At 36.6% G+C, this 23,963-nt stretch overlaps 1 protein-coding gene across 8 annotated transcripts in view; it reads right to left on the bottom strand.

Moving 5' to 3' along the window:
• SCAPER (S-phase cyclin A associated protein in the ER) overlaps positions 1 to 23,963 on the bottom strand; it is a 522,830-nt gene that overhangs the window by 461,731 nt on the left and 37,136 nt on the right. For 5 of the 8 annotated variants that reach the window (XM_064382919.1, XM_064382916.1, XM_064382921.1 and 2 more), the window contains exons 2-4: positions 16,501 to 16,563; positions 14,486 to 14,603; positions 9,523 to 9,593 (exon numbers count right to left, since the gene is read on the bottom strand). In XM_064382919.1, coding sequence (XP_064238989.1) covers positions 9,523 to 9,593; positions 14,486 to 14,603; positions 16,501 to 16,563 — 252 coding nt within the window. The remainder of the gene's footprint in view (positions 1 to 9,522; positions 9,594 to 14,485; positions 14,604 to 16,500; positions 16,564 to 23,963) is intronic. The other 3 variants (XM_012457694.2, XM_064382918.1, XM_064382920.1) reach the window with 2 other exon arrangements.

The following is a 23,963-nucleotide window of genomic DNA, read 5'->3' as shown; positions in this document are numbered from 1 at the left end:
AAATAAGAAGCATCATCTGTACTGAACATGTATGGACTTTTTTCCTGTCATTATTCCCTAAACAATACAGTATAACAACTATTTACATAACTTTTACATTGCAGTAGGTATCATAAGCAATCTAAAGATGATTTAAAGTCTATGGGAGGATATGCATAGGTTACATGCAAATACTACACCATTTTATATAAGGGACTTGAACATCCAAAGATTTTAATATCCATGGGAGATTGATATGATTAGGCTTTCTGTCCCCACCCAAATCTCATCTTGAATTATAATCTCCATAATCCCCACGTGTAAAGGGAGAGACCAAGTGGTAACTGAATCATGGAGGCGGTTTTCCCCATCCTGTTCTCATGATAGCGAGTTCTCACAAGATCTGATGGTTTTTTTAAGGTGCTCCTCCCTGCTTCGCTCAGCAGTTCTTCCTGCCACCTTGTGAAGAAGGTGGCAACCCTTGCCCTTGCTATCTCCAGGCTCGAAAGAATCTGTGGGAGACCAGGGGCTGGTCCAGACCCCCAGCACAGAGCAACCACCTCGCAGAAAGGCGGCTGTAGTGCTCATGCAGATCCCAGGTCTCCCTTCTCCTCATGGGGCAGGGCCACCTGACCTGGGACTCCAGCACAACCACCCTGCCCCCACCTGATTACTGCAAGCAGAGACAGCCCAGCATTTCTCCGAAGTGGAAATCCCAGAGTCAAGCCACAACCTCTCCGCCACTACAGTTGGAGTGGTACAGCCCCAACAGCCCTTGAACTGGGGGGTAAAAAAGGGCCTACCTGGCACCTCTAGCACACCACAGCCACCATACAGAGAGAAGTGCAGCCCCTCTTCCCTAGGACCCCCACACCCCCACTCTTCACTGGTCAGGGCCCACGGCTCATGAATGCAGAACAGTCACCCCAGTCACACCTGAGCATACACGCTGGTAGTGACATGGAGTTTCCCTGGGAAGAGGCTCCCAAAGCCATACGACAGCACCTCTGCCAGTGCCACATTAACAGTGCTATCCCTGCTGCCCTTGGTCTGGGACAGAAACAAAAGAGCCTGAGGGCTACACCCAAGCTAACAGTAGTACATCACAGCCACCATAGGGAGAAGAGACCAACCTCTCCTCCCTGTGAGCCTTCAACTCCCTGCTCCCCAACAAGTGGAACCCCAAGGTCATGCCAGCAGTGCAGCTGCCCCATCCCACTGGCTAAACACCCTCAGTAACAGTGGCTCCACAATTCTTGGAGGTGGAGCCCCCGGGAGCAACCAAAAGCCTCTCTGCCACTACCTCTGCCATGGAACAGTCCTTGCTACCCTCAGACTAACAAAGGAACAAACACCCAAAGTGCCTTATCCACCCCTTCAACAAACTGCAGTCAACACAAGGAGAGAAGGCCAGTCTGTCTCCCATGGGTCCCACCCATCCCCCTGCTCATCAACAGACAGGGAACTCCTAGCCTGGGCCCACAGCACAGACCGTTCATCCTGTGATGCCACTGCTAAAGTCTCTTCCTCTCCTGGCTCCAAGTTGGGGAGGAAACATAAACCTTGAGATCACCCCAGAGCTGCAATGGGCAGCCTGGGAGTGTCAAGCCACAGTCTAAAGCAGTGGGAGAGGAGCCCATACTTTGAGAACATTGAGAGGGAACACAGTTACAACTGTGAGGAAACCACCCGGCCAAGGAAGAACCTATCGACTGACCGATAGGTTATGCACCACCTACTGGATCACATCCCAAAGCTTCAACACCAAAAACATAATCCCATATTAGTCTGTTCTCACACTGCTACAAAGAAATACCCAAGACTGGATACTTATAAAGGAAAGAGGTTTAATTGACTCACAGTTTCACATGGCTGGAGAGACCTCAGGAAACTTACAGTCATCGCAAAGGCAAAGAAGAAACAGGAAACTTCTTCACAGAGTGGCAGGACAGAGTGAGTGCCAGCAGGGGAAACACCAGACGCTTATAAACCCATCAGGTCTCGTGAGACCCACTCACTATCACAAGAACAGCATGGGAGAAACCACCACCACCATCCAATCACCTCCTCCCGGTCCTGCCCTTGACAGGTGGGAATTATGGGGATTACAATTCAAGGTAAGATTTGGGTGGAAACACAGAGCCAAACCATATGGCTAACATACCCATCCCCACGAAATCAAACAGCAGAAGTCAGCAACAAAGACCCTGCACAAAGCTTCGGTCCTGTGAAAACGCCCAGAAAAGAAGTCTATTAACTCTACTCAAACTACACTACAGTTAAAGAAACGCCCACACTCAGAGAAAAGAACCAATGCAAGAACTCCAGTAACTCAAATGACCAAAGCGTCATATGTCTTCAAATCACATCAGTTCTCTAATAAGGGTTTTTAACCAAGCTGAGCTGGCTGAAATGACAGAAATAGAATTCAGAATATGAATGGAGCCTGTAATCCCAGCACTTTGGGACGCCGAGGGTGGTGGGTCATCCAAGGTCAGGAGTTCAAGATCAGCCTGGCCAACACAGTGAAACCTCATCTCTACAAAAATACAAAAATACAAAAATTAGCTGGGCATGATGGTGGGTAGGCCTGTAATCCCAGCTACTTGGGAGGTTGAGGTGGGAGAATCGCTTGAACCCAAGAGATGGAGGTTGCAGTGAGCAGAGACTGCGCCACTATATTCCAGCCTGGGTGAAAGAGCAAGACTCTGCCTCAAAAAAAAAAAAAAAAATATATATATATATATATATATATATATATATATATATATATATATATATATATATATGGATAGGAACAAAGATCATTGAGATTCAGGAGAAGGACAAAACCCAATCCAAGGAAACTAAGAATCACAATAAAATACAGGAACTAAAAAATGAAATAGCCAGTATAAGAAAGAACCTAACAGATATGACAGGGCTAAATAACACACTATAAGAATTTCACAATGTAATCACAAGTATTAACAGAATAGACCAAGCTGAGGAAAGAATCTCAGAACTTGAAGACTGAGTTTCTGAAATAAGACCAACAATAACAAAAAAAAAGAAATGAACAAACCTCTAAGAAATATGGGATTACATAAAGAGGTCAAATCTATTAATCACTGGCATCCCTGAAAAGGATGGGGAGAAAACAAACAACTTGAAAAAATACTTCAGAATAGTATCCATGAAAACTTTCCCAACCTTGATAGAGAGGCCAACAGTCAAATTCAGGAAATATAGAGAACCCCTGCAAGATTCTACACAAGAAGATCATCCCCCCAAGACATATAATCATCAGACTTTCCAAGGTTGAAATGAAAGAAAAAATGTTGAAGGCAGCTTTAACAGAGAGAAAGGGCAGGTCACCTACAAAGGGAACCTCATAAAGCTAACAGCAGACTTCTCAACTACAAGCCAGAAGAGATTGAAGATTTATCTTCAACATTTTTAAAGAAAAAAAAATCTTCCACCAAGAATTTCATATCCAGTCAAAATAAGCTTCCTAAGCAAAGGAGAAATAAGATCCTTTTCAGATAAGCAAATGTTGAGAGAGTTTATGACAACCAGTCCTGACTTACAAGAGATCTTGAAAGCAGCACAAAATATAGAAAGGAAGAACTGCTACCAACCAATTCAAAAACACAGACCACGGACACTGTAAAGCGACCGCACAAACACGCCAGCATAATAACTGCCTAACAACAACATGATAGTATCAAATCCACACATATCGCTAACCTTGAATGGAAATGGGCTAAATGCCCCACTTAAAAGGCACAGAGTGGCAAGTTGAATAAAAAAGCAAGACCTAATGGTATGTTGTCTTCAAGAGACCCATATCACACATAAAGACACCCAGAGGCTCAAAATAAAGGGATGGAAGGAAATTCACCAAGCAAATGCAAATCAGAAAAAAAGGAAGGGTTACAATCCTAACTTCAGACAAAATAGACTTTGAGCCAACAAAGATCAAAAAAGACCAAAAAAAGGACATTATGTAATGATAAATGATTCAATTCAACAAGATCTAACCATACTAAATATATATGCACCCAACCCAGGAGCACCCAGATTCATAAAGCAACTTCTTAAAGACCTACAAAGAGACTCCCACACAATAAGAGTGGAAGACCTCAATACTCCACTGGCAGTATTAGATCATCAAGGCAGAAAATTAACAAAGCTATTCAGGACCTGAACTCAACATTGTACCAAATGGATCTGACAGATCTCTACAGAACTCTCCAGCCAAAAACAACAGAATATACATTATTCTCATTGCCACATGGAACATACTCTAAAATCAACTACATAATTGGGCATAAAACAACCCTCAGCAGATGCAAAAAGAACCAAAATCATAATACCAGAAAGAAATAAAGGCATCCAAATAGGAAGAGAGGAAGTCAAAATATCCATTTGCTGATGACTTGATTCTATGTATTTATGTATAGCTTTGGGTTTTACATTTAAGTCTTTAATCCATCTTGAGTAGATTTTTGTATACGGTGTAAGGAAAGGACCTAGTTTCAATCTTCTACATATGGCTATCCAGTTATCTCAGCACCATTTATTGAATAGAGAGTTATTTCCCAAAACACACTTTCAGACCATAATGTAATAAAAATAAAAGTCAAAACTAAGAAAATCACTCAAAACCATGCAATTACATGGAAATTAAACAAGATGCTCTTGAAATAATTTGGGGTAAATAATGAAATGAAGGCAGAAATCAAGAAGTTCTTTGAAACTAATGAGAACAAAGACACAACATACCAGAATCTCTGGGATGCAGCTAAGGTAGTGTTAAGAGGGAAATTCATAGCACTAAACACCCACACCAAAAAGTTGGTAAGATCTCAAATTAACAATCTTACATCACAACTAAGAGAATTACAGAAGCAAGAGCAAATCAACCCCAAAACTAGCAGAAGACATGATAATAACCAAAATCAGAGATGAGCCAAAGGAAATCAAGACATGAAAAATCATTCAAAAGATTAATAAATCCAGGAGTTGGTTCTTTAAAAAAATTAATAAGATAGGCCACTAGCTAGACTAATAAAGAAGACAAGAGAGAATATCCAAATAAACACAATTAGAAATGACAGAAGAGATATTACCACTGACCCCGCAGAAATAAAAATAACCATCAGAAACCACTATGAACACCTCTATGCATACAAACTAGAAAACCTAGAAGATATGGATAAATTCCTGGACACATACTCCCTCCCAAGACTGAACTAGGAACAAACTGATTCCCTAAATGGACCAATAATAAGCTCTGAAATGGAATCACTAATAAGTAGCCTATCAACCAAAAAAGGTCTAGTACCAGAAGAATTCACAGCCAAATTCTACCAGATATACAAAGAAAAGCTGGTACCATTCCTATCGAAACTATTCCAAAAAATTGAGAAGAAAGAACTCCCCAACTCATTCTATGAAGCCAGTATCATCCTGATACCAAAATCTGGCAGAGACACAACATAAAAACAAACTTCAGGCCAGTATATTTGATCAACATTGACGCAAAACTCCTCAACAAAATACTTGCACACCAAATTCAGCAGCACAGTAAAAAGCTAATCCACCATAATCAAGTAGGCTTCATCCCTGGGATGCAAGGTTACTTCAACATAGGCAAATCAAGAAATATGATTCATCATATAAACAGAACTAAAGAAAAAAAACACATAGTTATCTCAATGGATGCAGAAAAAGCTTTCAATAAAATTCAACATATCTTCATGTTAAAAACTCTCAATAAATTAAGTACTAAAGGAAGATACCTCAAAATAGTAAGAGTCATCTATGACAAAGCAACATCCAACACCATACTGAATGGGGAAAAGCGGGAAGCATTCCCCTTGAAAACTGGCCCAAGACAAAGATGCCCTCTCTCACCACTCCTATTCAATACAGTATTGGAAGTCCTGGCAAGAGCCATCAGGCAAGTGAAAGAAATAAAGGGCATCCAAATAGGAAGGGAGGAAGTCAAAACATCCTTTTGCAGATTACTTGATTCTATGTATCTAGAAAACCCACAATCTCAGCACAAAAGTTCCTTTAGCTGATAAAGAACTTCAGCAAAGTTTCAGGATACAAAATCACTGTACAAAAATCATTAGCATTCTTATACACAACAACAGCCAAGCCAAGAGCCAAATCAGGAATTCAATCCAACTCAAAATTGCGACAAAAAAGAATAAAATACCTAGAAATACAGCTAAACAGGGAGGTGAAACGTCACCACAAGAAGAATTACAAAACACTGCTCAAAGAAATCAGAGATGACATAAACAAATGAAAAAACATCCCATGCTCACAAATAGGAAGAATCAATATCATTAAAATGGCCATACTGCCCAAAGCAATTTAATGCCATTCCTATCAAACTACCAATGACATTCTTCACAGAACGATAAAAAAACTATTTAAAATTCATGTGGAACCAAAAAAAAAAAAAAGCCCAAATAGCCAAGGCAATCCTAAGTTAAGAAAAAAAAAAAAAAAAAAACTTAGAGGCATCAACACTACCCAACGTCAAACTATAAGGCTACAGTAACCAAAATAGCATGGTACTGGTACAAAAAACAGATACAAAAAACAGACACAGAGACCCCAGAAATAAGGCCACACCCCTACAACGACCTGATCTTTGACAAAGCTGACAAAAACAAGGTATAGGGAAAGGACTTTATTCAATAAATGGCTTTCCCTTCTGCAAATGGGAAGCCATATGCAGAAGACTGAAACATCATATACAAAAATCAACTCAAGATGGATTAAAGACTTAAATGTAAAACCCAAAACTATAAAAACCCTGGAAGACAACCGGCAGTACCATCCTGGACATAGGAACATGCAACAATTTCTTTACAAAGACACCAAAAGCAATTGACACTAAAGCAAAATTTGACATGTGGGATCTAATTAAACTTAAGAGCTTCTGCACAGCAAAAAAAAAAAAAAAAAAGTAAACAACTTACAGAATGAGAGAAAATTTTTGTAAACTATGCATCTGACAAAGGTTCAACATCTGGCATCTATAATAAATGTAAATAAATTTACAAGATAAAAATAAACAACCCTATTAAAAAGTAGGCAAAGAATGTGAACACTTTTCTAAAGAAGTCATACATGCTGGCAATAAGCTTATGAAAAAAAGCTCATTATCACTGTTCAATAGAGAAATGGAAATCAAAATCACAATGAGATACCATTTCATACCAGTCAGAATGGCTACCATTAAAAAGTCAAAAAATAACAGATCTTGGTGAGGTTGTGGAGATAAGAGAATACTTCTACACTATTGCTGGGAGTATAAATTAGTTCAGCCATCATGGAAAGCAACATGGCAATTCCTCAAAGAGCTAAAAACAGAAATACCATTCAACTCAGCAATCCCATTACAGGGTATATACCCAGAGGAATACAGAGCATTCTACCATAAAGACACATGCACTCGAATGTTCATTGCAGCACTATTCACAATAGCAAAGACATGGAATCAACCTAAATGCCCATCAATGACAGATTGGATAAAGAAAATTTAGTACATATACACCATGGAATACATATATACCATGTACTATTTAGTACATACATACCATGGAATACTATATATACCATGGAATAGCCATAAAAAATAACAAGATTATGTATTTTGCTGGAACACAGATAGAGCTGGAGGCCATTATCCTTAGCAAACTATCACGGAAACAGAAAACCAAATACTGTATGTTCTCACTTATAAGAGCTAAATCATAAAAACCCGTGAACACAAAGAGGGGAACGGCAAACGGTGGGTCCTCCTTGAGGGTGGGAGGAAAAAGAGGAATAGAAAAAATAACTATTGGGTACTATGCTTAGTACCTGCGTGACAAAATAACCTGTACAATGAACCCCCGTGAAACAAGTTTACCTATATAACAAGCCTGCACATGTAGTCCTGAACCTAAAATACATATACATATATAAGAAAATATGTGTGTGTATATATGTGCATATATAAGTATATATGTATATTTTATAGCTGTATATTTATTAAAAACATACACATATGTATATATTTTTAACCTTTATTATATATAGTATATAGAAAATATATATTATATATTATATATGTATATAAAATCATTGATGCCTTTGTGTGTGTGGAGGATTCTTTGTGAACTCACAGTGATATCATGATTAGAAGTCCATGTTTTTCTCATATGAAGTTTTATCTTACCTAATACATACTAGTATACTTAAAATATCAAAATAATTGTCCAAAAAATCAAAAATTAGTCAGGCACAATGGTGCACACCTGTGGTCCCAGCCACTCTGGAGGGCTGAGGTGGGAGAATCACTTGAGCCCAGGAGGTCAAGGCTGCAGTGACCTGTTATCATGCCACTGTATTCAGCCTGGGCAACAGTGAGACCTTATCTCAAAAAATTAAATTAATAAAATAATAACACAGATGAAAATTTCAGAGAAAATAGCTATGATTAAAGAGCTAACTATAATTATGCTAAACACTTTCAAAAAATAAAGTAGGCTTGTGTTCTCTAAAATTTTAGTAGAGCAATTTAAAATTTTTAGAGTCAAAACATTTTTACTAGCCTACAACATAAAGGTATCATTATATCAAGAAAATCATAAAAGAACTGGCAAACATGGAAGATGTAGCAGAGGAGTCAGGAGCATAAATTGTGGAAATTAAGTGCCTGGGGCTGGATGCAGTGGTTTATGCCTATAATCCCAGCACATTGGGAGGCCAAGGCGGGCAGATCACAGTAGGCCAGGAGTTCAGGATCAGCCTGGCCAACATGGTGAAACCCCATCTGTACTAAAAATACAAAAAATTAGCTGGGCATGGTGGTGTGTGCCTGTAATCCCAGCTACTCGGGAGGCTGAGGCAGGAGAATTGCCTGAACCCAGGAGGCGGAGGCTGCGGTGAGCCAAGATCGCGTCATTGCACTCCAGCCTGGGTAACAAGAGCGAAACTCCGTCTCAAAAAAGAAGAAAAAAAAAAAAAAATTAGCTGGGCGTGGTGGCACATTCCTGTAGTCCCAGCTACTGGGGTGGCTGAGGCACTAGAACTGCTTGAACCCCAGGAAGAAGAGGGTTCAGTGAGCCAAGATCACACCACTGTACTCCAGCCTGGGAAACAGGATGACACTGTCTCAAAGAAAAAAAGAGTTTAAAAAAAGAAAGAAAGAAAGAAATGAACTGCCTGGGTTCAAACCCTGGCTCTGTCACTTACTAGCCAGTTACATGCCCTCTCTCTGCCTCAGTTTCTCTTTGTAATAAAACTTTACTGTGAGGATAACTGTAATGCTTACATCGAAGTTTACGAGAACCAAATAAATTAATATCTATAAAGTATTTAGTACAAGTAAGTCACACTGATTACTATATATACATTTCTTTTTAAAAGTATATTAAATTTTTATTTAAATATTCAAATCCTGCAAAATTAGATTTTCATAATTTATAATACATTGAGAAATTGAAATTAAAAATAAGTAAGTAAAAATGTTATATATTTTTACCGTACCTGTTTAGTAGTTTTATGAGTGCCTTGAATTGTCCTCTTAGATTTTCCACCAGTTTGACATTTAGGTTTTCCTTCAAGGCAAGAAAAAAAATAAATAAATATGTAGACATACAGAATGATAGATAACACAAAATTGAACTATAGGTAATTAGATAATATAAACCTAAACTACACAAATCATTCAGGCATACTAACATTTAATCTCCTTCCAGAGACCACAGTATAGTACAGTCTGTTCATGGTTAATATAAACCGATATAATTAAAACAACAACAAATTTCCAAAGTCCCAGAGACTTCTATTATCAAATACGTTTCTCTGAACAGGAGTAAATCAACTTCTTAAAGAAGTCAGATACTCTGACAACTTAAAAACAAGGTCCAGTTACTGGTACTCCTCAACTTGTATACAAATCTGGAAATAGTTCTTTAAGTTCAAATTTTATTTCAACAATAAAATGACGATTATATGTTTTGCCATATAAAACCCCAATATTTTGTTTTAGTTTATCTGATATATGAAATGCACAATTTCATTGTGAAAAGTGAGGTTTCAAGTCTTTGTATTTTTCTCATTCTTCTTTGTAAGAAAGATATCAACTTACTGTTTCATAATTACTATTCTCAAAAGCAATTCAAAATAGAAATAAAATTCTTTTTTTTAACTTTTACTTTAGGTCCAGGGGTACATGTGCAGCTTTGTTATACAGGCAAATTACATTTCACAGGGGTTTGGTGCACAGATTATTTCATCACCCAGGTAATTCGCGTAAAAGAACCTAATAGGTAGTTTTTCTTTCTTTCTTTTTTTTTTTTTTTTTGAGATAGAGTCTTGCTCTGTCGCCAGGCGCCAACCTGGAGTGCAGTGGCACAATCTCAGCTCACTGCAACCTCTGCCTCCCAGGTTCAAGCAATTCTCCTGCCTCAGCCTCCCGAGTAGCTGGGATGACAGGCGTGCACCACCACACCCAGCTAATTTTTGAATTTTTTAGTAGAGACGGGGTTTCACCATGTTGGCCAGGATGGTCTCCATCTCTTGACCTCGTGATCCACCTGCCTCGGCCTCCCAAAGTGCTGGGATTACAGGCGTGAGCCACCACGCCTGGCCATAGGTAGTTTTTCAATCCTCACCATTCTCCCACCCTCTACCCTTAAGTAGGCCCTGGTGTCTTTGGTCCCTTTTTTGTGTCCTTGTGCATGTACTCAATGTTTACTTCCCACTTATAAGTGAGAACACACAGTATTTGGTTTTCTGCTCTTGCGTTAGTTCACTTAGGATAATGATCTCCAGCTCCATCCATGTTGCTACAAAGAACATGATTCATTCTTTTTATGGCTACATAGTAGTCCATGGTGTATGGTGTATATATGTACCACATTTTCTTTATCTAGTCTACTGCTGATGGGTGTTTAGGTTGATTCCATGTTTTCGCTATTGTAAGTAATGCTTGATGAACATACACATACATGTGTCCTTATGGTAGAACAATTTATATTCTTTGAGAATATACCCAATAATTAGATTGCTGGGTCAAATGGTCATTCTGTTTTTAACTCTTTGAGCAATCACCAAAGTGCTTTCCACAATGGCCAAACTAATTTACATCCTCACCAGCTGTGTGTAAGTGTTCCTTTTTCTCTGCAACCTCGCCAGCGTCTCAAAACAGGAATAAAATTCTATAATGTATAACAGAATAATTTTTCTTTCTGCAAAATAATTTTGGGGCCAGGTCCCCTGAAGCAGTATAAGTTACACAAGCCATGACACAAAGGTACCTAACTATCAACTTACCTGACATAAGTGGGATACCCTGACTGTTCCACCAGGGGTAAAGGGAGAGAACGCTACACTAACCTAAAGAGCCACATCCTTTATCCTTTTATTATATAGAACAATGTACCAGCACATTTTCTTAGACTATCCAGCAGAAAAACCAGCTTAGAATAAGCACAAGCTGCAGTGTACCAGCAGGCTTTTAGAATATCCAGCAGAAAAATCAGCTTAGAAACAGAAATAATATGAAGCAGGGAACTTTTTTAAGTGGAATTATCCTCAGAAACACCTAAGTATATATTGTAGTCATAAAACAAGAACAAGTTGCTATTAAAAACTTTTTTTCCTATATATGGCAAAGTGTTGACAATATAAAATAATCCATAAAAATTATAAATGTTAACATTCTTCTTTTGTCATCATAACTACAGATATTTAGAAAGTTCTAATTGTGCTTACAGGTTTTTTGTTTGTTTGTTTCGAGACACAGTCTCACTCTGTCACCTAGGCTGGAGTGCAGTGGCATGATCTCAACTCACTGCAACCTTTGCCTCCCAGGTTCAAGCTATTCTCCTGTCTCAGCCTCCCCAGTAGCTGGGATTACAGGCGCCCGCCACCACACTCGGATAATTTTTTTTGTATTTTAGTAGAGATAGGGTTTCACCATGTTGTCCAGGCTGGTCTCAAACTCCTGAGCTCAGACAATCCACCCACTTCAGCCTCCCAAAGTGCTAGGATTACAGGCGTGAGCCATCATGCCGGCCTGTGTTTAAAGTTTTATTATGTTACAGTAGTTACAAATGAAGTTTTAAAATTGTACTGGCCAATTATTTATGTTCTTATATGAAAAATCAGGTTATGTACAGATGTTTATTATATTTTCTTTCCTTTTATGGTTTTTGAATAGAAACAACTTTAATAGAAACACCTTTGTACTATTTTGTGTTCAGAATAACCAACAGAAAATGAGAATACAATTTCATATAAAAATATTTATAATACATAGCAACCACAAAATATTTTTGTTTTTACTTTTGCAATAAATCATGTTGATATGTACTTTTATCAAAGAAATAAAGTAATAGTAAGCTCCTTGTGGAAAGATTAGCTGTTAAGAAGCTGAATTTCAAAAGACAAATCCAATTTTCCCCTTTGTTTGATAGTTTTTGTGATTCAAAGTAACTGCTCTCTAAAAATAGCTAGAAAAACTGAGAAGGAAAAGCTACAGAGGAAGACAGGTCCAAGCAGGCATTTTAAAATACTATAATGCCTCCATAATTAAAATAGTAAGGAACTCACTCATGAATTAGGTAAACAAACTAGTAGAATGGAATACAATTACATATGGAAATTCACTCTACAGAAAAGTAGAATGTGAAATAACTGGGGCAAAGATAAGCTTTATAATAAGTTATACTGAGGCAACTTGTTAGCTCTAAGGAAAAAGATAAAATTAGATCCACACCACACACTATATGTAAGAATAGACTACAAATGGATCAGAGGACCAAATGTAAAGAAGATAAAGATTTTTCAAAATTTTTAAGAAAATTTTAAATAAAATAAAATTTAAATATAAATTTAAGAGAAAAAAATAGGTGAATGCTTGTTTAGTTTGAAACACCTTGTATAAAGATGTTCTCAAAGAATGGAAACATGATTAGAACATGTCAAAAGGAACAAGAGCCAAGTTAAAGCATCTCTCACTTAAAAAATCGAGAACAATTTGAGCAACAAAATAGACTAATTGTAGCTCATTAAATACCATAAGAAGCCATGAGTCCACACAAACTGAAAATATAAATACATACATACATAAAAATAAAGAGGAGATAGTAAAGCTCTTCCTCACATTAGAAGGCTAACAAATGCAGAAGGAATGATGGAGTTAACAAATCACCACTTTGCAACCACCAGAGGAATAACATAACCAAGGATTATCAATAGAAGCTAAAAGCAGTGAGTATACTGTTTCAACAACAAAAAAAACAGGATATTTTCATAATTTCAAACTATCTTACTGCAAATTATTCATCAGTTACATAGGAAAAAATGAGTTACTTTACAGTAGAGAAATTTGGCAGACACCACTTTAAGCAACTGATTAAGCTTAACTAGTAACGAGACAGTTATCACGAACCTCCTCTGATAACTGAAAAGGACACATCATTTCTATAGAATTCCTACTAAAAACACATACCTGAATCTAGTCATGAAAAGACATCAGACAAACTCAACTGTGAGGAATATTCTACAAGCCCTCAGAAAACTTCAAAGTGAGGTCTCCTGTAACAAATTTCAAAATGAGTAAGACCTCCTGTCCTCTGTATCTCTAACCAATCTTCAACATCCCCAGAAACAGGGGCCTCACACTGCCTCTAGCCAATAAAGAGAGGGGAGAGAAGATTTCTTTTTTCTAGTTCAAATAATAATAAAGAGAACTAAAAAAAACTTCTATTTTTTAAAATATTACATTAAATTGCACCTAATTATGGTAAATATGATTTTTAAAAAACCTCTTCTTATTTTTATAAGAATTTAATAAAAGAAAAAACCTAAATGTAATAGTCCATTTCCACACTGCTTATAAAGAACTGCCTGAGACCGGGTAATTTATAAAGGAAAGAGTTCATAGTTCAGAGACCTCAGGAAACTTGCAATCATGGTGGAAGGAGAAGGGCAAGCAAGGTGCCTTCTTTACAAGGCAGCATGAAGGAGAAGTGCCAAGTGAAGGGGAAAGAGTCCCTTTTAAAACCGTCAGATCTCATGAGAACTCACTCACTATCATGAGAACAGCATGGGAGAAACCACCCCATGATCCAATTACCTCCACCTGATCTCTCCCTTGACACTAGGGATTATGGGGATTATAATTCAAGGTGAGATTTGGGTCAGGGAGACAAAGCCTAATCATATCACTAAATCTCTTATCACTTTAAAAAGCCCTAATCTGTCAGTCATAATAACACAACAAACCCAATTTCAAATTTCACTACTATCTGAAAAAGTAAAACTAACAATAAGGCTTTTATAAAGCCATGTGTGTATAAAAGCAATAAAAAATTATTTCTTACTTAACATATACTAATCAGCCCAAGAGGTCTAATTACAAACAGTTTTCAGTCTATCTATTTAGAACTAAGTACATCCTTCTTACAACAAAAATGAAACTAATTTTTTAAATACATACCATCATCATCTTTGCTTTCTAGTGGAACACTCCAAGCTATTAGGTTTCTTGCTGTACGACCCTCCTCTGCAACTATTCTCCTTACTTTGTCATGACTATTGGAGCGCTGGAATGAAGCCTATATATGGAAAAGATGGTACTTATTAGATTATTAGATATTAGTCAAAATATATAATATATTTAACAAAGTCATTATTTCTCACATTTTCTCAGATAGAAAACATTTAAAACTAATTTAGGATTTGGTAGGTAGTTAAGCAGAGAAAACAAAGTCACAAGTCTTTTTTAGGTCTAAAAACACTGAGTTCTACAACTCTAAAAAATAAGTTATTTCAATGACAAATATAATCTAAGGTTTGAAAAAGTGGCCTAAAGAGCACAGACACTGCTGTGGACTAGTATCAGCACCATCCCTTACTTATCAACAGGCCCAAGTGTAAAAGAGACCAGTTTTTACAAACATGCTATGTATTTCCTCGAAAAGATTCTTTAGCATAAAATATTTCAGAAAATCCTTTTTTTATTCTCTAGAGATCTTGCTAAAGTAAATCAACATTTAGTTGTTAGCTATATAATTTTATCTCCAAGTTATTAGTATTCAAATAATAACTGCTGTTAAAAGATAGATTTAAATTACAATTTTTAAAACTCAAACTACTGTACACACGAGTAATTTCTTGCTTGCTCCAACCCTGCCTGGCCTAAAAACACTAGCCTACAGGTTCAGCCCCACCAAGACCCTGTGCCAGCTAGGAGCCAGGTCCAGTAAAATAAAGGAAATTGCTTCCACACTAATGAATATCAAAATAATCTGTTTTTATAAGCCAAGTATCTATGAGAAGAAAGAGATCATAAAACACCCATACAAACATGAGGATACAGCCTCCTTATCTAAACTTTAAATCTGTGTGGGCAACCTGCCTCTTTGTGAAACAAGTTCACCACAGGGCCAGCCCAAAATCCCAGTCCAATTAGTAGGTGCCTCCATGCCCTCTTATAGTTCTTTCCAGCCTAGACTTTTAGCACTCCTGGAATCCTAAGGCACAATACATTTAACGAGGCAATTACTATGTGAAAAGCATCAAATAAGAGACTGAGGAGAATATAAAGAAATACAAAGTATTGTGCTTGTCCTCAAAGAGCTAACAATCCAAGTAAATGAAGCAAACATGTAAGAGTAAAAAATAAGATATGAATTAACAAGCATGGTAGGTAGTCTCCAAAGATGTCCCCCTTGACCCCAGTAAACCACACCTGCTGATGTTCATGCCCTAGTGTAAACCACTCCCCTTGAATATGTCTCTGTAACTTGCTCTCTGACCAATAAAATGAGGCAGAAAGGACATTGCATAACTTCTGAGACTAGGTCATCAGAAGCTTTGCAGCCTCCACCTGAGTCTCTTAGAATGCTCTTTCTTGGGATAGTCACTGTTAAAATCCAGCTGTCATGCTAAGAGAAACCCAAGCCACAAGTAGAGAGACCACACATAGGCAGCATTCTGGTTGACAGGGCCTAGCTGAACTACCAGAAGACAGACAGAATCCTCTGCCCACTGTGTGAGTGAGCCATTTGGGGCATTCCAGTCCAGCTGAGCCCCTGAAAAACTGCTACCATGCCAGTACCCCAGCAACATCACATCACAAAAACCATCTAGTCAACTCACAGAAAGATAATAGGAACTTATATGAATGCACCCTAACCCACAATACACACATCTGGATCTATTTGTATACAGATATTAAAAATCATGCGTTTATACTGATTGATTTCAATCCTATGCCACAGGGTTCACTTCAGCCCTTCTCTTTGCTTGTTTGAAACTTCTTTTTCTAACATAAGAACCCCAGTTCTCATTATCTACAATCTATTATCTGTTCAATTTCAGACTTGCTAACCCATACTCCTAAGAGAAACACATTTATTAACTACATTACAGTATTTATATACAGTTCTTATCTTTAGCCTTACAATAGCCAAAGTACTGTTGGTACATGTAATTAGTTCTCATTTTTACCTGGGAGATGTTACTATTTGCCTTCCATTTTGGATTCTCCCCACCTACTGGCTGATTTTTATCCTTTTGGGAAATATGTAAAGAAAAAACAACACATTATTCTCAAATGAAGGAAATTAATGAGTAGCATGACTTCAGAGAAAGAAAAAAAAGTCACTATAGTATTCTCTAGAGCAAGGGTCAACAAAAATTTACTACAAAGGGTCAGATAAAAAATATTTTTTTATCATAGGCTTTGCAGGCCATAACATCTCTGTAACAACTACTCAGTTTTGCCATTTTCTGTGAAGCAGCCATAGTCAATATGTAAACAAATAAGCCAACTGTGAGATAAACAGATACACACTACTTGTTATTCTGAAATAAATTCAAATGATTTAAAAGTTATAAATTAACACAAAGAATATCAAGCATACCATCACACATTTTTTCCTGAAGCATTTGAGAATAATCTGCAGTTATACTCCCTTGCCAGTAAATACTTCACTATGTATTTTATGTTTTAAGGACACTCTCTTAAATAGCTATACCACAACTAGCAAAATCAGGAAATTATCACTGATACAGAATTATTATTTAAATTACAGCATTTAAATTTCACCAATTGTCCCATTAATGTCTTTGACAGCATAAAATAAAGTTGAGAAAAAGATATAAGCCCAATTCTCCCAGAAGCTCTACAAACTCCAAAGAGGATAAATACAAAGAAAACTTCACTTAGGCATATCATAGAAAAACTGACGACACCCTGAAACAAAGAGGAAAATCCTAAGAGTACAAAGGAGAGGGAAAAATCAACTCATTACCTTTAAAGCAACAGCAATAAGACTGATAGCCTTGCATTGTCCAGAAAGCGATAAAAGTAGTAATTTATAATAAACTCTAATAAATTGGTAAGTTATTGTCTATTTAGTGGAATAGTGGGGTCAAAATCCTGACTGAAAAAGGTTCAAAACAGAATGATGAGAAAATGGAGATAGTGAGTATTAAGATACTTTGAGTTTTGCCATAAAAAAGAACAAAAAAATAAACAGAATGGATTTTTAAGATGAGTGATACGAGGTCAGGAGACGGAGACCGTCCTGGCCAACATGGTGAAATCCTGTCTCTACTAAAATACAAAAAATTAGCTGGGCGTGGTGACACGTGCCTGTAGTCCCAGCTACACAGGAGGCTGAGGCAGGGGAATCGCTGGAAACTGGTAAGTAGAGGTTGCAGTGAGCCAAGATTGTGCCACTGCACTCCAGCCTGGCAAAAGACAAGACTCCCTCAAAAAAAAAGATGAGTGATAGTATATCATACTTTCATGCTGATGGGAATGATCCAGTAGAGAGAGAAATTGTTTTATGGTAGGAAAGAGGGAACGACAACAGGTGCTAAATCTGTGAGTGACAGGAATCAGGTTTCAGTACAGAAAGGAATGAACTAACCAACTAATAATATCCAAACTACTAGGAAAACAAAGACTATGTTCTTCTACTCTAATTCTCTGTGATGAGAGTTTAACTCAAATTTTTCACTCCAGAACTTGTCACTTTTCACATCTTTAACATAAACATCTGTACCCATATTCCCTCATTCCTCTGACCTTACCCTGAATATCCATGTGTCATCTACTTACCTGACTTATTAAGCTTTCACTGAAACTCATTTGTCTGTGATCACTGTCCAAACCCCATTCAGTGTCCTCTAGATTTGCAAAAGTCACTTTTCCACTCATTCCCATGCTTTGCAATCAATGTAAAACCATAAAACCTCCTCCTTTAACTTAAGCACATCTCCCATTAAGTATTGGTCAGTTGTATCTAACTTATACTGGCATCTATCATTTAGGTTACCTAAGCACTGTTTTAACCAAGAGTACCACTATTCCTTCCATGACAAATGAACAAGTATAAATAGCCTACTTTTCAGCTCTATTTCAGATAATTCCCTTACACAATCACAGAACATCCTATAAGAGTGTGTGTGCATGTGTGTGTGTGTGTATGTGTGTGTGTGTGTGTGTATCAGGTCATAAAATTCACTATGCCATATGTTATATTCTAAGTCAAGAGTCTTCATAAAGTAATGAGTTTTTAAGCACTAAAATGAATAATCACAAAATAGCAATGTTGTTAACACTAGACCAGAAAACTTCAAATCTAATATTCTTTACTTCCATAAACATTTCGGCTCTACTATAAATTTTACCAAGTTGGCTCTTTTGTATTTAGTATATATATGTAGACACACATTCAAAGAAAAAGCCACTAGCTGAAGACTTTGATTTTATTCTTAATTCCAATACTTAATAAGCAAAAACATTATAACTACTCATCTTACTACAAGATCTGATTGAAAAACAGTTTTCGTTGTAAAGCACAGATGCTTTTTGTAATATATGCTGAATGAACCCCTTTCAGTAAAAACCCATAAATTCTAATGATTTTTAGTAATCCGATTCTTATAAAAATGCTAGTAGTAATGTAAATAAAATAGTTTTAAGCATTTTAATCTCCATATCACGGTTTAAAATGCAATAAATGGTTCTGAGATACTTCATAAAATAAATGTCTATTTCAAACAGTATTTTTTTTAACCTAGGTTCTTTTCTTACAGGAGTCTTCAACAAAATATGTGTATTTTCATCCAAAGTCACAGTGTGCCACCTAGTGCTGTATGGAGATTTTACAGAGGCCTGTTCAAATACTTAATGTTTCAATTAAAATTATCAATATGAGTCCTGAGTGAAGGTTTTTATGTTAAAATCTTACAGTACATAATCTAAGAAGGTAAGTGTTTAGAATAGTCACCAAAGAGGCTAGGTACTTCTAAGACTTGCTCTCAAAGAAACTTCTCTTAGGTTTAAAAAATCTAAATAATTTCCATTTTAACAACTTTCCCCACAATCTTGAAAAAGTTACAAGTGCTATTTACTAAATGTCCATGTATCTGCCTCCACAAAACTTTCTACTTTATACAAGTTCTTCAAAATCCATTCATACCACTACTTGCCCATAAAATGAAATTCCTTTATCTTTTTTTTCAATGTTTTCCAGCTTTCTGAATAATTCAGAGAAGAACCTTTCTCTTCAATTCCCACTACTAAAGCCCCTAATACTTTGGGTAGTACGAACACAAGATTACTCATTCTTACCTGAGAAACCATGTAACTAGTACGATGTCCCTAATAGTACAGAAAGATAAGCTGGAATCCTGTTCAGTCATTTATGATAACTTTATCAGTTTTTACTGATATTTCACACCATCTAAAGGTAAAACCATAGATTAACTAAGGATGGCTAAACTATTATAAGGAGGAAACAACTTCTATCTTGCATGAGCTACTCTGTTCTGGAGTCTCTGTTATAGCTCACTAGCCTAAACCCTAAATAATACATCAAGTCTTATCGAGTCTATCTCCTAAATACAACTGGAGAATGTAAATCCACTACTACCACCCTAGTCCAAGCTATCATCATCTCAAGCCTAAATTATTAATACTGTATCAGCCTCCATGACAGAGACTACCATATGCACCAAAACTACTGCTTTCTTTCCTGTCACAAAGCTAGACACCTTCCAGTCTTTCTTGCAGACAGATGGCCATGTGACTAAGTTCTGCATGCTAGAATATAGGGGAAAATAAGATAAGCTAATTTCAGGCCTGGTTTATTTTTTTTTAAGTCTCCTGTATCATTGACCATGCTCTTTCCCTCAATTCCCCACTTACTGGCCAAATGAACAGGACCTGGCAGGACTCTCTAAAGAATGATGGAGTCAAAAGATAACAATAAATTCAGTCCCATCAACATGTGAAAGGTCACATGCTGAATACCTACAATGAACTATTAAGTGAACAACAAATAAGCTACTAATCTGTTGGTACCCCTTCTGGTTATTGAAACATAAAAGCCATCCAAATTGGAAAGGAAAAAGTCCAATTAGCCTCCTTCGCAGATGACATCTTTTATTTAGAAAAAGATAAAGACAGCCAGGTGTGGTGGCTTACACCTGTAATCCTAGCACTTTGAGAGGCAGAGGCAGGAGAATCACTTGAGTCTTGGAGTTCAAGGCTGCAGTGAGCTATGATCCACCATCGCACTCCAGCCTGGGTGACAGAGTGAGACCTGGACGCACAAAAAAAAAAAAAAAGAAAGAAAAGAAAAAAGAAAAAAACCCAGAAAACCTAAAGACTTCACCAAAATCTGTTAGAACTGATTAACAAATTCAGTAAAGGTACAGGATACAAAATCAACATGGAAAAACCAACAGTGAACAAGCCAAAAAAGAAAATCAAGAAAGCAATCCCATTTACAATGGCTACAAAGAATATAAAGTATCTTGGAATCAATTTAACCAAACAAGTGAAAGATCTAGACAAGGAAAATTGTAATACACTGATGAAAGAGAATGAGGAGGATACAAAAAATGGAAAGATATTTCATGCTCATTAAATGGAAGAATACTATAAAAACAACAATACTACCCAAAGCCATTTACAGATTCAATGTAATCCATTATCAAAATACCAATGACATTCTTTACAGAAATAGAAAAATCCTAAAATTTATATGGAACAACAAAATACTCCAAATAGCCAAAACAAACCTAAGCAAAAAGAATAAAGCTGGAGACATCACAGTACCTAACTACAGTAACAAAATCAGCATGGTACTGGCATAAAAACAAACACACAGACCTATGGAACAGAATAGAGACCCAGAAGTAAATTCATGCAATTACAGCCAACTAATCTTTGACAAAGTTGACAGGAACATACACCAGAGAAAGAACACCCTATTCAATAAATGTTGCTGGGAAAACTGGATAACTTTATGCAAAAGAATAAAACTAGATTCCTCTCTCTCACCACATACAAAAATCAAATCAAAATGGATTAAAAACTTCAATGTGAGATATGAAACTACTAAAACAAAACTTAAGAGCAATGCTCCAGGTTTTGGTAAAAAAATTTTTGTGTAAGATCTCAAAAGCACAGGCAACAAGAACAAAACACACAAACGGGACTATATTGTAACTAAAAGACTTCTGCACAGAAAAGGAAACGATCAACAAAGAGACAATCCACAGAACAGGATAAAACATTTGGAAACTACCCATCAAATCAGAGATGAATAACGAGAACATATGAGGAGCTCCAACAACTCACTAGCAAAAAACAAATAATCCAAATTAAAGATGAGCAAAAGATCTAAATAGACATTTCTCAAAGGAAGATATACAAAACGGCCAACAGATATATGAAAAAAGACACATCGCTAATCACCACAGAAATGCAAATCAAAACTACAATGAACTATCATCTCACCCAGTTAAAATGGTTTTTATCAAAAGACAGGCAATAATATGCTACCAAGGATGTGGGAAAAGGGGCACCCTAGTACACTATTGGTGGAAATGAAAATTAGTATGCCGTTATAGAGAACAGTACAACGTTCCTCAAAAAAAACAAAAATAAAACTACCATATGATCCAGTAATTTCACTACTGGGTATATATCCAAAATAAAGGAAACTAATATATCAAAAAGATATCTGTACCCCCATGTTTATTGCATCACTATTCACATATATGGAATCAACCTAAGTGTCCATCAACAAATGAATAAAGAAAATGTATTAGATATACAAAACTGAGTATCATTCAGCCATGAAAAAGAATGAAATCCTGTCATTTGCAACAACATAAATGGAACTGGAGGTCATTATGTTAAGTGAAATAAGCCAGGCAGAGAAAGAGAACTATCACAAGTTCTCCCTCATACGTTGGAGCTAAAAAAGTGGATCTCATAAAGATAGAGAGTAGACTGGTAGTTACCCAAGGCCAGGAAAGGTAGTGGAGATGGAGTGGGAGGGGATAAAAAGAATTGATTCATGGGTACAAATATATGGTTGGAGAGAAAAAATAAGACCCAGTGTTAGATAGATCAGTGGGGTGACTATAGTTGTAATACTTTACTATACATTTCAAAATGGCTAGAAGAGAATAATTTGAATGTTTCCAGTATAAAAAGATATATTCAGGTTGATGATATAACCAAGTATACTAATTTGATCTTAACAAATTATATGACTGTATTCAATTATCACATGTGCCCCCAAAATTATGTACATCTCATATACAGCAACAAAATAAAATAATTACTGGGGATACTAGAAAACAAGCCCAAAGACTAAAAACCAAGAAAAAATATAAAAAGTAGGAATATACCCACACATGAGCCAAGCAATGTCATCAGAAAGCGATTTTAAAATAACTCTAATTAATATGACCTGAAAATAAAAGGATTGAAATTTTCTGCAGAAAACTAGATTCCTTAAAAGAATCAAGTAGAAACTGTAAAACTGAAAAATAAAAAAACTGAAATTAATAACTCAATGAATGGATTTAACAAGAAATTAGTGAATTAGACTAAAATATCAAGAATGAAAACAGAAAAAAATAGAAAAGAGCAAAAGAAACAAGAAATTTTTAAAAAGGTCAAACACAGAAGCAAAAACTGAAATCTAAGGAAAAGAGAAACAGAAAACGGGATTAGAGCACATAAAGGCTGGGAACTTTCCAAAATTAACAAAAACAGATCATACCACAAATCAATAGGCATTACGAATAAAACTGTGAGTTTTTTAAATAAGAAGGTAAAATAATAAGACAAAGTATGGGCATATTAAGGTAAAAAGCACTGATGACCAAAAAAAAAAAAAGACCTTAGAAGTAGTCACAAGTAACCTCAAATTAATAAGAATAAAATTTACAAGTGACTTTCTTTAAGAAATAAATGCAAGTCAATAAAATAATACCTTCAAAGTGAAAAAAGTAAGTAACTGCCATGCAGAAATATGTGAAAATATCCATTGAAAAACTAATAAAAAATGAAAATAATTTTTAAAAGAACACAGTCACCTGGGGAATGAGGGCAAGAGGGGATATGAATGGGGATTGGTGACTAATTATCAAATCCAAGGAGCTGCTGGCTTTATGTGTTACAATTTGCATTTTTTTTTGGGGGGGGGATGGAGTCTCACTCTGTCACCCAAGCTAGAGTCTCGCTCTGTCACCCAAGCTGGAGTGCAGTGGCACTATCTTGGCTCACTGAAGCCTCCGCCTCCCAGCTTCAAGCAATTCTCCTCCCTCAGCCTCCCGAGTAGCTGGGACTACAGGTGCACACTACCATGCCCAGCTAATTTTTGTATTTTTAGTAGAGATGGGGTTTCACCATGTGGCCAAGCTGGTCTCAAACTCCTGACCTGACCTCAAGTGATCCATCCACCTTGGTCTCCCAAAGTGCTGGGATTACAGGTGTGAGCCACCACACCCAGCACAATTTGCATTTTTATAAGCAAAATATTGCACAGATTCTTAAAAGCTATATGATATACCTTTTCATTAAAAATACATATTTTGAAAATTAAAAATAAACGAGGAAAAACAAAAATGAAATTCACATGGATGTTCTA

Source organism: Aotus nancymaae, unplaced genomic scaffold, assembly GCF_030222135.1.
Source record: "Aotus nancymaae isolate 86718 unplaced genomic scaffold, 86718_ANA_hifiasm-v0.15.2.pri h1tg000003l, whole genome shotgun sequence".
NCBI classification, from domain to species: Eukaryota; Metazoa; Chordata; class Mammalia; order Primates; family Aotidae; genus Aotus; species Aotus nancymaae.
This window is presented reverse-complemented; position numbering and strand designations above follow the sequence as displayed.